This window comes from Prionailurus viverrinus, chromosome D3 (assembly GCF_022837055.1).
Source record: "Prionailurus viverrinus isolate Anna chromosome D3, UM_Priviv_1.0, whole genome shotgun sequence".
Classification (NCBI taxonomy): domain Eukaryota; kingdom Metazoa; phylum Chordata; class Mammalia; order Carnivora; family Felidae; genus Prionailurus; species Prionailurus viverrinus.
In genome coordinates, this window is record NC_062572.1 from 15,771,794 (window position 1) to 15,786,867 (window position 15,074).

Below are 15,074 nucleotides of genomic sequence, written 5' to 3' on the forward strand. Positions count from 1 at the left end.
AGTGGGCATTGCGGCCCAAAGCCACCTGCCTTCAAATGCACTGGGCTCCCAACCCTCTCCCCTCCTTCTGCAGGAGGCAGCAGGCTCTGGGGAAGGTATTACCGAGGGTGACCCGAGCCCTCAGCAGGCAGAGGGTTATTAATAGCCGGCCTTTGCACTGGGAGTGGGGAGGCGGCTCCGCAGCGAGCCCTGGGAGAGGGGGCGGAGCTGAGCCCAGCCGGGAGGGGGGGCGGGGGAGGAGAGTGTCCGACTGGCTGGCTGAACTCGGCCCCTCCCCTACCCCCGGGAGCCCAGCTGTTCCCTCCGCGGATTCTCAGGGGCTGCTTCATCACCTCCGAATACTCCTGTGACAGGAGGCGCTCGAAAAACCCGCCTCCTGCCCCAAGCAGCAATAAATAGAAGGCTCTCAGCCCTGAAGAAGCAAGGAGAAGTTTCTAGGCCTGCGTCCCTGGGTTTATTAAGCTCCTGACTCTCCTCTAGACATCTCAGTGGCTCTGGCTGAGAGCCTGGACAGTCTGGGAGGACAGTGACTGGCGGATCTCTGGTGAGGCAGAGCGGAGAGGGGCCCTCTGGAATTCTGCTGGACCAGCTGGTGGTAGCCTTTGGAGTGTCTTTGGGGGCTGGGATCCCAGCCGGGTGCACACCCTCTGTCCACGGCAGCGGATGGTTCGGCATTTTCTGAAGCAGAAAAATAAGCTTGGAGGGCCAACCCACCCACATCACCTTGCTGTGTGACCTTGGGCAGGTGGCTCCCTCTCTCTGGGCCTCCGTTTCCCCTCCAGCTCAGCAGCCATGGCTGATGGTCAGATGCCCTTCTCCTGCCACCTCCCAAGCCGCCTGCGCAGAGACCCCTTCCGAGACTCATCCCTCCCCTCGCGCCTGCTGGATGATGACTTTGGCATGGACCCCTTCCCGGACGACTTGACTGCCTCTTGGCACAACTGGGCCCTGCCTCGATTCTCCCCAGCATGGCCTGGAACCCTAAGGTCGGGCATGGTGCCTCGGGGCCCCACGGCTGCAGCCAGGTTCGGGGTACCTGCTCAGGGCAGGAGCCCCCCACCCTTCCCTGGGGAGCCCTGGAAAGTGTGTGTTAACGTGCACAGCTTTAAGCCAGAGGAGCTGATGGTGAAGACCAAGGACGGATACGTGGAGGTGTCTGGTGAGTGAGGGGCAGGAGTGAGAGAGAACCCGGGAGAAGGGTGTAGGCCTCAGCCCCAGGAATGGCCAAGAGAATGTTTGTTCCCTTGGAGGGTGAGCTGTGACAGCGTGACACAGGTGACCTCAGGGCTCAGGAATGCAGGCCACAGAAGTTATCTTTGTGGAAATGCTGTGCTCTCCCTGGCTTCCAGGAGACACCTCAACCTGACCCAGTGGCTGGGGCCTTGGAGGGCTGTATCTATCAGTCAGAGCACAGTCAGGCAAGTAGAGACCACGTCACAGGTTTTGACAGGAAAAAAAAAAATTAATAGAAAGGGTAAGTCAAACAGATAGGGAAGAAATACAAAGACAAGGACGAGATGGGGCACAGTGTCACAGCACAGTCTAGAAGAGTGTGTTAAGTGCTGTGCCACGATAGAGCTAATGATCAGCGCAGGTTTCAAGAGGAATGGGGCCCCTTGTTCCAGATAAGGGCGCTGAGGCCTGACAGTCACTATGAGGATACCAATTGGGACCTTGATTGAGCGTTTACTTTCCGCTAGGCACCGCACTCCGCCCTTTACCTGTAGCATCTCAGTGAAGGCAACCAGAGGAGGTGGGGCCTGTCTGTCTCCTCTTTTCACAGATGAGGAAACTGAGGCACAGAAAGCTGAAAGTAACTTGTCCAAGGCCGCCCAGATTCAAACTCAGGCTGTCTTGGGAATTGGGAGGCCAGAAGAGATTTGATGATTTATTGAGCACCTACTAGGTACCAAAAACTGGACTAAGACTCTTAGATTCCTTCTTCCAAGTAATCCTCACTCTGGCCCTGAGATGCAGGGCTGTCTGCTCCCATTTCACAGCTGAGGAGGCTGAGGCCCAAGCGGAACTTGTCCGAGGTCACGCCATGAGTCAGCAGCAGGAAGAGTCTAGGCCTGCCCAGGACGCCAGGCCTGGGGTCCTTGCCGCCACATCCCAGCCTGGGAGAAAGGAGGAGGAGACAGGAGACTCAGTCCCTGCTGGGCAGGGGAACAGCTTTCTCTCTCTTCCCTCCCAATTAACGCTCCATTAAAAAGAGTGTGTTCCCGGCACAGGCTGGCAGGCCAGAGAATCAATAAAAGCCATTGCAAGGCAGGCTGGGCGGATACAAGCCCTGGCGGGGCAGGCGGCAGGCGGTGGCGTGTAGGGGGAGTTTTCAAAGCCTCCCAGGGTGGAATTGTAAACATCAGAGGCTCTGCCGGGGGTGGTGGGCCAGGAGACACGCTGGGGCCATGTGCAGATGGAGGGGTTCAGCCAGGGCGTTCCGAGTTGGCTGGTGGCCAGGCCTGAGTTCTGAAAGTGGCTGTGCCACACTAACCAGCAGGATGCACAGAATGTTTATCTTTTCCGTGCTGTGTTTCCTTATCTGGAAATCGGGGTTCTGGTGCATGAGGATTGTTGTATTAAATGAGCTGATGGGGGTCAAGTGCGGACAAGGGTTCAGTATTGTTATTGTGGTGATGCTGCTGTTATTAAAATGCTGGGCACAGGGCAAGGCCCCAGTACACCATAGATCGTAGATGTTCTTTGAGACCTGGGTTCAAATCCTGACACTGCCCGATGGAAGACTGCTCAGAAAGTCTTCTCACTGTTCTGAGCCTCAGTTGTCTTATCTGCAGAATGGGGATCATGATAATATCTCTCCTGCAAATCTGTAGAGAAGATTAAATGTGAGCTGACAATATATGATAATAAATGCAGAGAGTCTGTAAAATGGAGCTAATAATAGTGTCTGCCTGGCACTCTGTAAACGATTATTATCACCACCTCTCCCGTCTCTGGTTTTCATTCGGATTCCAGAGTCTTCCACCCTTGGTTGGAGATGTCCCCGTGCCCTCTGGCCCCTCCAGGAGACCCCTGAAGTATATCTCCCCCATTCTCTTCCTTTCTACGTGCTTTTTAAAAAAAAAAAAAATTTTTATTGTTTATTTTTGAGAGAGACAGAGTGTGGGAGGGGGAGGGGCAGAGAGAGAGGGAGACACAGAATCTGAAACAGGCTCCAGGCTCTGAGCCGTCAGCACAGAGCCCGATGCAGGGCTCGAACTCACGAACCGTGAGATCATGACCTGAGCTCAAGTCAGATGCTTAACTGACTGAGCCACCCAGGTGCCCTTCTAGATGCTTCTTAACAGGTGGGTTCTGGCAGCTCCAGGCTGAGATCTCAGCTAAGCACCTTACTAATGCAGTGGCACTGAATGAGGCTTTGAGTGAATCATGGAGCCTCAGTTTCCATATTTGTAAAATGGGGTGGTTGAGTGCTTCAGTAAGACAGACAAAGCCTTTTTAGGTTGTAAAATGCCTCATAGGTATGTACTTAGCACCCTCAGCTTGACAGAATCCAAATCCCCTGAAAGTACATATAGAGACTCTCATAAAATGGATATGAAATCAGATTGATATCAGGGTTCCATTTAAAATCAGCTCCAATCTTTTATCTTATATCTCATAATGACAGACCTATTCTTCTTCAAGCACTCGGTGTAGGCACTGTGCTAAATGCCTACAAATGTTGGCTCCCAGGTTCCTCATGTGGACTTGCAAGGAAATATAGGTAGGTTTGTGACACCCACTTTGCAAGGAGGAAATTGAGGCTCAGAGAGAGTAACTCACCTGAGATCCCCTGGTCCTCCATGGCAACGTCTGAAATTCAAAGCCAGGCCTGCTGAGACAGTTCCGAGTCAGGATGGCTGGATTTTCTTCTGATTATGCAGCCTTGGGCAAATCCTCCCACGTCTTGGGCTTCAGTTTTACTGTTGGCCTTAGGTCTTAGGAGGAGTTGAACTAAATTAGTATTTGCCAAACAGTACATTTTAAGATATCACGAGGCACCTGAGAAATGGAAGGAAGGCGGTACAGATTTTTAAAAGGTGCCAGAGGAAACAAAATTATAAACAGGTCTCCTTACTGCAGGACTTATCAGAGCTTTGATTTGCTACATTAATGTAGCTTATGGCTCTCTGGAGGCAGCCCTGTCTTATATGACCATATATGAGTGTATAGTTCCAGGCAAGTGTTTGGAAAATGCTAGACTAGATGCTTTCCATGATGCTTATACACCCCAACTCGCACCCTGCAGCCCGCAGCCAAGAAATGTTCTCTTCATGGGCCACTGGGCCCAGCCCTGGCCAAGAAGAAACTGGAAAACCCAGAGGCCTTATTCCCACCCCCTCTCCTTAATCCCAGGGCCTCTGCCTCCCCTGGAAACAGCACCTTCTTTCTTTAGCTGGGCCAATGGCTTTCCCTGAAGTGCTGATCCCTGCTTCTTGGCACCTACACTTCTCTGAGGCATGTTGAAAAAATAGCAGCTGTGAGGGGCCTCTGGCTTGCCCTGCCTCCAGATGAGTTCTTTTTTTTTTTAAAAAGAATCATAATTACTTTTTTCAGTTTACGAAAATAAAATATTTCCACGGTAGAAAACATAGCTAGGAAAGCAAAATAAGAAATTAAAAATCACTCATAATCCTTAAGCTGCCCCAATAAATAGATATTCAAATAACATGCAAATTAAGCTTCAAGATGAGCCTCTGGTAGCAGCATCCACTTTCAACCAGGCTCCTCTTTATGGAAATCTTGGAGCTGCCCCTGCTCAGAGATCCTCCCCTCCCCAACCCCAATACCCTATTTTCAGGGCCTGGACAGGGAAGCTTAGCCTTTCAGGAGTAGTCCTTTCTCCAAACATCAAAAGAAGCCACAAGCCTTCGCCTTCACACAATATTTTTACCACTTACAAAGCAGTCCTGTGACTCATTTTCATTTGCTGCTCACAGCAACCCCCAAATTAGGAAGCTATTGTCACCCCCATTTTAGAGAAGAATAAACTGAGGCTCAGAGAAGAGTAGAGATGGGCTAGAAAGTGTTAGAGCAGAGACTGAAATCCAAAACCCAAATACCTTTGCTCCAGCACTCCAAGCTGTGTGACCTTGGGCATATCACTTAACCTCTCTGAACTTCCGTTCCCCATCCACAAAATGGTAATAATGAGAGTCCCTGCTTTCTAAGGTTGTCACGAAAATTAAAGGAGTCGCTATTAGTAAGGGGCTGGGACAGTGGCTCACACCAAGAAAGCGCTGTATAAGAGTTTGTTATTGCTTATTATTCCCAGGACACCAACGGTGCAAAAGGGCTGAGTCAGAGGCACTGGCCAGTCCCCAGGGGAAGTAGGCCTCTCTGGAGGCCCAGGCTCTGGGGGGAGGGTGTCAGAGAACAGACAGTGCTCCTGGGCCACAGGCCCGGTTAGGGCTGGACAGTTGGCACTCACAGATTTGGCGGGCCCAAATCAACTCTCCCGGGGGCAGCGCGTTCAAAGCATAGCATGTTCTGGGTACCCAGACACTGCAGTTTAACAACGAATTCCTATCAGGGGACCCCTTTCCACCCAGCCCGTGAGAGAATAAATTGACGCAACCTTTCCTAAGGGCAATCTGGCAATACAGAGCAAGTCTCAGAAATTCTAGAACTTAGAATTTATCCTAAAGATGTCATCAGGCCAGATGCAAAGATCCAGCTGTGAGAATGTGTGGTGCCGTGAGGTTCTCTCTAAGGTCAGATACCGTCTCACTGCCCAAAAAGCCAGGGATTGGCTAAATGAACTTAGGGATCCCTACAGCGGAACGCTGCGCAGCCATTAAAGAAACCACGTTGCCGAAGAATATTTGGCAAGATGTGGAGAAATGATTATAATGCGTTGGCGAGAGATAACAGTTTTGAGTATAACGCGCAATATGATCCCATTTCCTAAAATCTGCGATATGTATCGATCCTATATAACACTTATGTCCATAGATAGAAAAGTCTGGAGCGTATACAAAAAATGTGGTCTTGTCGCAGTGATGGGAGGACAGGTAGTTTTGATCATTTATTTCGGCATTTTCTACATCTTCTAGCATACACATGTATTATCTTACAGTCAGAGCAAAGTCAGTAATAAAGAAATTAGGAATAATGAAAAAGCAATTGATAACATAATCGCCTATAAATCGTCAGGTTTTTTAAGACTGGGGCTGCCAATGGGGCGCCTGGGTGGCACAGTCGGTTAAGCGTCCGACTTCAGCCAGGTCACGATCTCGCGGTCCGGGAGTTCGAGCCCCGCGTCAGGCTCTGGGCTGATGGCTCGGAGCCTGGAGCCTGTTTCCAATTCTGTGTGTCCCTCTCTCTCTGCCCCTCCCCCGTTCATGCTCTGTCTCTCTCTGTCCCCCCCCCAAAAAAAAAAAAAAATCCCACGAGGTGATTTACACTCTGGACTCCACAGCTTCTCAGAAGGGTGTCCCCATGGAAATGAGGGTTCTTGGCCTGGGAATGTGGCCCCACAGATGAGGAACAAATAAAGATAGGAGCTGAAAGACTCCTCCCTGCCCTAATCTGGTTTGTTTAAAGAGAAGTTAGAGACTCTCCCCACTAAAAAAAATTAATAAAAAAGGAGTAAGGAGCAGTCAAAAGGCTCAGAAGTTGCTATGTAAATTGAAGGTGATAGCCAGTTTGGGCCCAAACCTTCTTATCTTTTCTCTTCCTCAGGTAAGAAAACAGCCCCACCCCTGCTACCCTCTAGTGGGGCAGGTGGAATTTCAAATCTGTGGTGTCAAAGGTGTCATTTCTTAAAGAAAGCCCTCTTTCGAGAGTCTGGGTGGGTTTTTTCTGTTTGTTTGTTTGTTTTAGCAGATTGAAACATTATTTCCAGGCAGTTCGTCCAGTTTTAGGTAGAGATAATGTGGCTCAAAGAGCTAATTTCAGGCTGGAACAGGCAGAGGGGCATCAGACCCGCAGCCCTCGGTGTAGACTCAGAGGGAGCTACAGGCAGAGCTCAGGCCTGCCGTACACCTGCTGGGTGACCTTGGACCCATCACTGGGCCTCAGTTTCCACATCAGTAACCAAGGGAGAAAGAAGCCCACCTTCAGAGCTAGGAAAGACTCTGTGCATCGTAAAGTCAACTGGGTGGCAGACTAGGGCTCAGCATGCGACCCCACTTCTTTTCTACCACCCCTCCTGGGATGTTAGCTTCAGGGTTCGACTGGCTGGTTAGGGGCAAGGGCCCAGAGGCAAGACTTAAAAGATACAACATGTGGTTCAGTTTCCGTGATTTCCTAAAGCTAACTTGTAATTGCCTACAAACCACCGTCTAGGCCTCCTGTCTGGTCGGTCGTCTTAGTTCATCTTTACGACAGCCTCGGCTCAGGGGGGTCCGTTTAGTAGACGAGGGACCAGAGAGGCTCAGAAAACTGGTGTCTCCGACCCCAAGTCAAATGGCGAGGCAGGGGCAGGGGCAGGATTCGAACCCAAGTCTGAGTCCTGACCAAAGTCTGGGGGACATCGATGCTTACGCGTGGCATTCCGCTCTCTTCTAGGCAAACATGAAGAGAAGCAGCAAGAAGGTGGCATCGTTTCCAAGAACTTCACGAAGAAGATCCAGTAAGTGCCCTGGTGGCGTGGGTTCCAGGGTGAGGGTGGAGGAGTGGGTAGGGCCTGGGACCCAAGATCTGGAGCGTCTCCGTCTTGGGCATCTCTCTTTCCAGACGAGCCCCAGTGAGGGAATTGAACCCTCACACCTAAAGGGGAGAAAGTGTCACAGCAAACCTGCCGTAGGGTCCCGGAAGAGGTTACGTAGATCATGCCATCACACCTTGGCTCAGTGCCCCGCGAGGCGGGAAGTTAACAATGTCACTTTACAGATGAAGAGCCCAAGAATTAGAGAAGCAAAATGATTTGTCTGTGATTCCGTGAAAATCAAGGCACTCACCCCGTGGCACGCTTGAGGGAGGATCTCCACCACCATCAAGAAAGACCCTCCCTTGGTGCCCGAGTGCCCAGTGGATTCTTTCGAAGGGTGCCTGCTCTAAGTGTCCCACCGCGGGAGAGCGTGCACCTTCCCTACGGTATCCACAGGAATGAAGGCGGAACTTGTCCTGACATTGCTGTTTCCTCCTGGGAGGGGTTTGGAGGCTGAGAGGTTGGGACATGTGAAGGGTGGGTTTTGCTGAGGGCTGTGGGAAGGGCTGAGCCGGAGGAATCATGGGAGCGGCCGGAAGACCACCAGGCTGGGCCAGTGAATCGAAGCCACACCGGGGCCCTAAGGACGATGCCTGTAGGGAGGGAGACAACAGCCGGGTGCTGCTGGTAAACACCTCTTCCCTGTACGCAGCAGTTGTCCACTGCGTGCACTCTGGCTCCAAAGCCCTGTCTCAGTCAATGCCTTTAATCTTTGCAGCGGGCAGAAGAGACATTACCCTCCTTGTTTGTCGGGGAAACTAAATTCCCAGAGGTGTAAGGGGCTACCTAAGGTCCTTACAGTTAGAATTTAGCCCCAAACCGATCCCTGAACTCGGTTCAGTGCTCGTGCCCTGGAGCAAAGGATGCCCTTTCTTCACTTGTAAAAGGGATGGGGGTGAATCTTGATTCCGGAATCCGCCGACTGAAAATGAAATGAGATCAGAGCACAGCCACCAGCACCCAGCTGGTCCTCATAAGTGGCAGGCTATTATTACTATCATTGGTGTGGTTATGGAGTCTCAACTCCACCCTCGGCCCTGGCCAAAATGTCCTGGTCCGGAGAGATTGCACCAGCTGAATTCTGAGGCTTCCTTCAGCTTTGGGATTCTGCAGTCCTGTCTCTCCTGCCGCGTGCCCATTCCTGACCTGCCCGGCGCCTCTGAGTTCTTAGAAGCCCATGGACGCTTCCCAGTAAGGCAAACAGCTAACTGTTTCTCTTTACGCTCGCTGGCTCGCCTCCATCCCCAAGACCCACACGTCTTCCTGGTACAGCGGCCAGATCACACGCTGCTGAGAGGGAGAGGGGGGAAAAGAAGGGGGGACAAGTGCGGGGGAGCTGATGTTTCTTTGAAGAGACTCAAATAAGGTGTCAGGATGGAGTCACCGACAGGGCAACTCCGTGGAAGGGATTGAGCTGGAAAGAAGTCAGCGGGTTAATCATCTTCTAAAAACGTGGATTTCCCCATCTCTGATGCCTCCGGGAAAACAGCTTGCTGGGGTGATTTGACCAACAGAAATGTTTAAAGTTTCTCAAGGCACAGGCTGCTATTCGGCTGGGGTCCACAACCGAGCTGAGCTTCTTGTTATAATATTGGGCTAGCCATTGTCTTGAGCCCCACAAGTGCCCTCCCTAGCCAACCTGGCCTTCCTGACCCTGTCTCTGGGATCCTCTGAGCCTCCCCACATGCCAACAACAGGGGTCCCCAGGACCCCCCCTCCATCCCTATGCCATGTATCCATCCATTCTGTCTGGTCATTGTCCATCTGTGCCAGTTGCTAAATATTTTGAAGCTCACCTCTGGGTATAGGGAGACCTGGCTCCATGATAAGGAAAGTGGGTAACTTAGAACAACCAGCTGAACTGCTCTGAGCTTCTGTCCCCGAGTTTCCTCTGGACCAAGTTGTGATGGGGAATGAGAACATGTGTGTCAAACATTCAGCACAGGGTAAAGACTCAGTGTTCAGTCTGTGAGGACTAATATTATTTTTTAAAACTCTGCAAGGCTGGAGTCACATGAGAGCAGCTGGGACCTCCCGGGACCCCCTGGCTCTGCCCAGGCTCTAGACCCCAAAGATGGCCCTGGCCCACTCTCAGGAGGCTCCACTGACTCTCCCCGGAAAAACTCTGGTCATCAGAGAACAGGGGGAAGTTCCTTCAGCCAGAATGAGATCCTTGGAGTTTTCCACCCAGGCAGGATGCTACAGCTGTTTGCCTTAGCCATGACTAGGAAATTCGTCTCAACACATCCATCCCCGTGTGAAAGGCGCCATGTTGATTGGATGAGGGGGTGCAGGAGAGATCTTGTGGGTTGGGAGCAGGGCAAGACTGTAGATGGGATCTTTCCATAGCCAACTTGAATGTAAGGACAGGAAGCAGGGGACGCAGGAAGTCATTGATGGAGGATGCTCAGAGTCAAAGCAAACTTTAGGTCCCTGCTCTCCATCTTCCCAGGTACCTGTTTTGCTATTTACTGACACCTTTAATGTGTCAAGAGCCATAAGAGGGGTATAGGTGTAATATTATTTCACCTGTAAAAGAATCCTGTGGAGCCAGTGTTATTAAGTCCATCTTGTGGATGAGAAAACTGAAGTTCAGAGGGATGTTGGAATTCCACAAAGGTCACACAGCTAGTGATGAGCCAGGTCTGGGATTCAAACACAGATCTCCCCACCTTCAAAGCCTATGACCTTCCTGCCCGGGTAGGGGAAACCGGATTGCAGTCATTTGAAGACCATCTTCAACTACTCTCTGCTTTATGTGTTTACATTCCCATATTATTAGTTGCTTAAGACTTCTTTCCTTTTTGATCAGGTTGCTTTTGAGAAAGTTAAAGTACTACTACTAATATGTTCACTGAAGAAGGCAGTCATAAAACAAACCCAATGAAAGAAAAATGTGGATAAGTTCCAACTAGATAGCATTACCTGCTTAAGGGTTTAAGCTTTAGATCAGCTCTGTCTCTGTTAAAAAGCGACAATAGCAAGGGATAGAGGCTAACAGCTTTAAAGATCATGGTAACACTTAGCTGAGATGTTCATTTGGATGCAAATGGAAGGTTTGAGAGAGAATGGAAGAAGAATAATTTTCCCACCATGGTGGTTCAACATGCAGGTCACCTGGTGAGAGACCTTGAACAAGTCTATTTTTATCTCTGGGTCTCAGTTTCCCCATATGTAATATAAGAGCACTGTCCTGAACAATCAAGAAGATTCTTTTAGGTTCAGACATTTTTTAGTTTGGTGATACCACAATGTGTGCTAAAATATTCACAGCCATCCAGGTTCCCATTTAAATGGTCAGTGACTGTAGTAACAATGTAGAGGCTAACATTTATTGAGCACTTAGGGTATGCCAGGCTCTGGGCTAAGCCCTTTGCTTTCATTATCCCATGTAATCCTCCCAGACAGAAACTATTAACCCACTTTTCATATAAGGACGTAGGTTCAGAGAGGCTAGCTCACCAATCCAAGGTCACACAGTCAGCAAGAGTCAGAATTCAAACTCAGATCTGCCTGCCTGCAAGGGCCATGCTCTGGACCATGGCTGCCCTGCCCCAATGCACCAGGTATGCTACGGGTTAGCATGTAAATAGTTAAACGGAGTCAGCCCATCCCTAGCAGTGGGAGGGAGGTCCAGACTTTTGGCCTTGTCTGTGCTTCAAGTTTGACTTGGTGCCTGCCCAAGTTCCCTCTTTTTCTTCCATCCTTCCCAGAAGGCCCCTTGTTAATCTCCGTGGCTCTAATTTGGCAGGAGTCTCCTCGGTAGATTCCACTCATGTGGCTACATGTTGCTACTCACAGAGAAAACTCCCCAGCCCCTTCAGGAAGGATCCTGCCCTGGCCAGGAATGGATCTGCCTCATTTCTTGGTTCTGTCATCAAAACCCCTGAGTTTATAACAGGCAGAGTTTTCCTGGACCAATGGAAAGATCTATGCTGATTGACCCTCCTAGCTTCCCTACCATAATCCTTTTCTCAAAAGTCTGGTGCCAGAGAATGCAGTAGAGCCGAGCATCATGGGTTTGGAGACCAAGATTACAATTCCATTTCCATATGCTTCTTACCAGCAGCGTGACCTCGGGCAAATCGCTTCACGTCTCTGTCCTCAATTTCCTTGTCTGTAAATCGGGACAGTGAGGGAACTTGCCTGGTGGGATTATTGTTAACAACTAAATGAGATGATATGCAGGTGAAGGTCATAGTTTCCATCATCTTTATTTATAATGGCATCCCAGTGAGGCCATGAACATGTTCTCACAATACCAGTAGTCTGATGAAGGAACCATGTCTCAAGATTGCCTCATTTACCCAAAACGATCCAAAAAATTATAATATATAGCTTCAGAACTGGAACCAGAGTTGGATTCAGAAATCCTGTCTTTGATGTTCTCACTCACTGAACATGTCACTTGATCTCCCCAAGTCTCTGTTAAATGTTTTATGCAACAGGCATATTAATTCCTACCTATTAGCCATTGGAGGATCATTATAAAGTTCTAGCCAGGTTAAGCCTATAAATGTGTTTTGAGAACAAAGCAATTATGACCTGCCAAGAGCTACTTCAGATGTGACCCAAATCAAGGCTCATTCTTTTTTTTTTTTTTAAGTTTATTTATTTACTTTGAGACAGAGAGAGCACAAGCAGGTGAGGGGCAGAGAGAAGAAAAGACAGAATCCCAAGTAGGCTTCCCACTATCAGCACAGAGCCCAATGCGTGGCTTGAACTTACAAACTGTGAGATCATGACTTGAGCTGAGATCAAGAGTCAGACGCTTAACCGACTGAGCCACCCAGGCGCCCCTCAAGACTCATTCTAAGCATCATAGAGTAGCTTACTGTGCGACCATCCTGTTCCATCATTAATTCACCAATAACGCGTTCTCAGCAGGCACATGGCAGATGAAAATGTGTTGCCTGCTGTGACACCTTACCTATGCTCTACAAAGGGAGGGGAGTGGTGGCCATTTCTGCCAGCAGCCGGTCCAGTGTGAGTAGAGAGACCTCAACCAAGGATCAAATATCTGGGCCCCAGGGACCTTTTAAGTTACTGTTAGAACACCACTTTACCGTTTGCAAAGCATGTTCAGACTCTGTCTCACTTCAAATACTATACAATTTTAATATTACTATCTCCGTTTGCAGATGAGGAAATTAACTCAGAGCAATTGAGTGACCTTCCCAAGATCATACAGCTAGAAAAGGGCAGAGCCAGGATTCAAACCCAGCGTTGTATGCCCTAAGAGCCCAAATTCATATCAGAAACATTTTCTTTTGGGGCGTCTGGGTGGCTCAGTTGGTTAAGCATCCGACTCTTGGTTTCAACTTAGTCATGATCTCACGGTTCGTGAGTTTGAGCCCCACGTGGGGCTCTGAGCTGACAGTGCGGAACCTGCTTGGGATTCTCTCTCCCCCTCGGCCCCTCCCCTGCTCACTCACGCTGTCTCTCACTCTCTCTCTCAAAATAAATAAAGTTAAGGAAACTTTTCTTTCAAGTGAAAAAAAGAATGTTTAAGCTATATTAACAATAATACATGAATAGTATCTTGTGCTTCTTTCTCCTAGGCTTCCTGCAGAGGTGGATCCTGTGACAGTTTTTGCCTCGCTTTCCCCAGAGGGCCTGCTGATCATCGAAGCCCCCCAGGTCCCCCCTTACTCACCATTTGGAGAGAGCAGTTTCAACAACGAGCTTCCCCAAGACAGCCAGGAAGTCACCTGTTCCTGAGACCCCAGTCTTGGCCCATCTTTATCCCTCCCCAACGGCAGGGCTTCTCTGTATTCCAGAGTACATTACTTTAGCTGAATTCATAGATTTAGTGACTAAAATGTTAGGGGTGGGGGTGGACTGACCACGGACTCCCTGGATAGTGTAGTAGTAGGTTTTTCCACAGGACGGTACAATTGGCAGGGTCCTGCTCAATTGCATTAGGCCAAAATGCTGGGAGATTGTTTCTTTACCTTTTCTATCGTGATGAAAATGTTGCACATTCTATAGCTGCAGAGCAGATAGAAGGGGACATGACATTTCACACTGTATCTTACCTTGCAGCTAATGCAAAAGGTTGCTTTTCTCTGGGGACCTCCCTGTCACCCAGATTCCCATTCTGGGCTCCTGGTTTCCATGCCTGCTCCATGGTTTGGTTGATGGAGCCCACTGGGTCACTCCACTGTGTTTCTGCAGCCCTGGTCTACAAAGGGGTATGGATAGGTCTTACATCCCCATATGGGATTTATCCAACAGCCACATGAAAACAGTGCCTTCTGCTCTTCACCCAGGCATTTATAGCATGTTCCCAAGTTGGCACTCCCTGAGGACTCTGGAAACCGATGTATTCTCTGGCTAGAGTCTCCCCTTTCTCATGCCTCCTATGTCCAATTTGGGATTTTTACAGAGGGGGCTGTCTCCAAACAGCTCCACCAGGAACCAAGCAAAGGCCAGACAGACTGGCAGGCAGGCTAGTGGTATTGTGTATATGAGTGAGATGTGTGTGTCATTGTTATTTGAATTGTGCTGTTGTTTAGGGGGGAATTAACAGTAAATAATAATAATAAAAAAAAAGGAGCTGATGTTCTTAGCTTTGTGTGCTTCTTTTGATGACAAACTAAATGCTATGCCACTTAGATACCCAATATTGGGAATGCTTGCGGCTGCAAGCAGTGATACTCAACGAGGAGTGGTTTAAATGACATAAATATCTGTGTCTAACTTTGTAAGAAGTCTAGGGGTGAGTGATTTCAGAGCTATTTTTTCAGTTCTTATGCCACCAAGAGCCCAGAGATCTTCTTCCTCTGCCATCTCTGACAGGTCTACAAGATCTGTCCTCATGTTTGCAAGATGGCTGCAGCAGCTCCAGTCATCTCATCTTCGCATGACAACACATAGAAGGAAAAGGTGGGGGTAAAAAAAAGGTCTTCTCCTCTGACTTTCTTTTTTATAAGTGCACAAGATATTTTCCAGAAGCTCTTAGAAGACTTTTTTTTAAATCTCATTGACCAAAACTGGGCCACATGCTCTATCCCTGGAGCCAATCCCATTTAATCCCCATGACAACCCTGAGAAGTAGACATCCATTTTGCAATGAAAAAGCTGATGCTAAGTGGCTTTGGTAAGTCACAGGATAACAACAGAACTTGAACCTAGATGTTTGCTTTCGGAAGAGTTAACGAGGCGCTCCTGGGCTGATTTTCAAGGGCATCTCTAAACCCACAAAGGACAGCGGAAGTCAGTGAACATTTCCCGAGCACCTACTTGCTGAGTCCTGTGCTAGGAGCCAAGCATATAGTAAACAATGAGCCACAATTTCTGCCCATAGGAGCTCACAGATCCGTAACAAACAGGCAGATAAAAGCATGCCTGTCCCTCACTTAACTCCTTGTGTACCAGACACCATGTTAGTGCCTCCTGTGTGTAATCGGTGTTC

The 15,074-nt window shown here is 49.2% G+C and overlaps 1 protein-coding gene across 1 annotated transcript; it reads left to right on the plus strand.

Annotated features, from left to right (window-relative positions):
* Window positions 1–308: 308 nt before the first annotated feature.
* HSPB8 (heat shock protein family B (small) member 8) lies at window positions 309–14,220 on the plus strand. Its single transcript, XM_047828641.1, has 3 exons — window positions 309–1,159; window positions 7,516–7,579; window positions 13,219–14,220. The coding sequence occupies exons 1-3, from the start codon at window positions 793–795 to the stop codon at window positions 13,376–13,378; spliced, it is 591 nt and encodes a 196-aa protein (XP_047684597.1). The 5' UTR covers window positions 309–792; the 3' UTR covers window positions 13,379–14,220.
* Window positions 14,221–15,074: the final 854 nt, after the last annotated feature.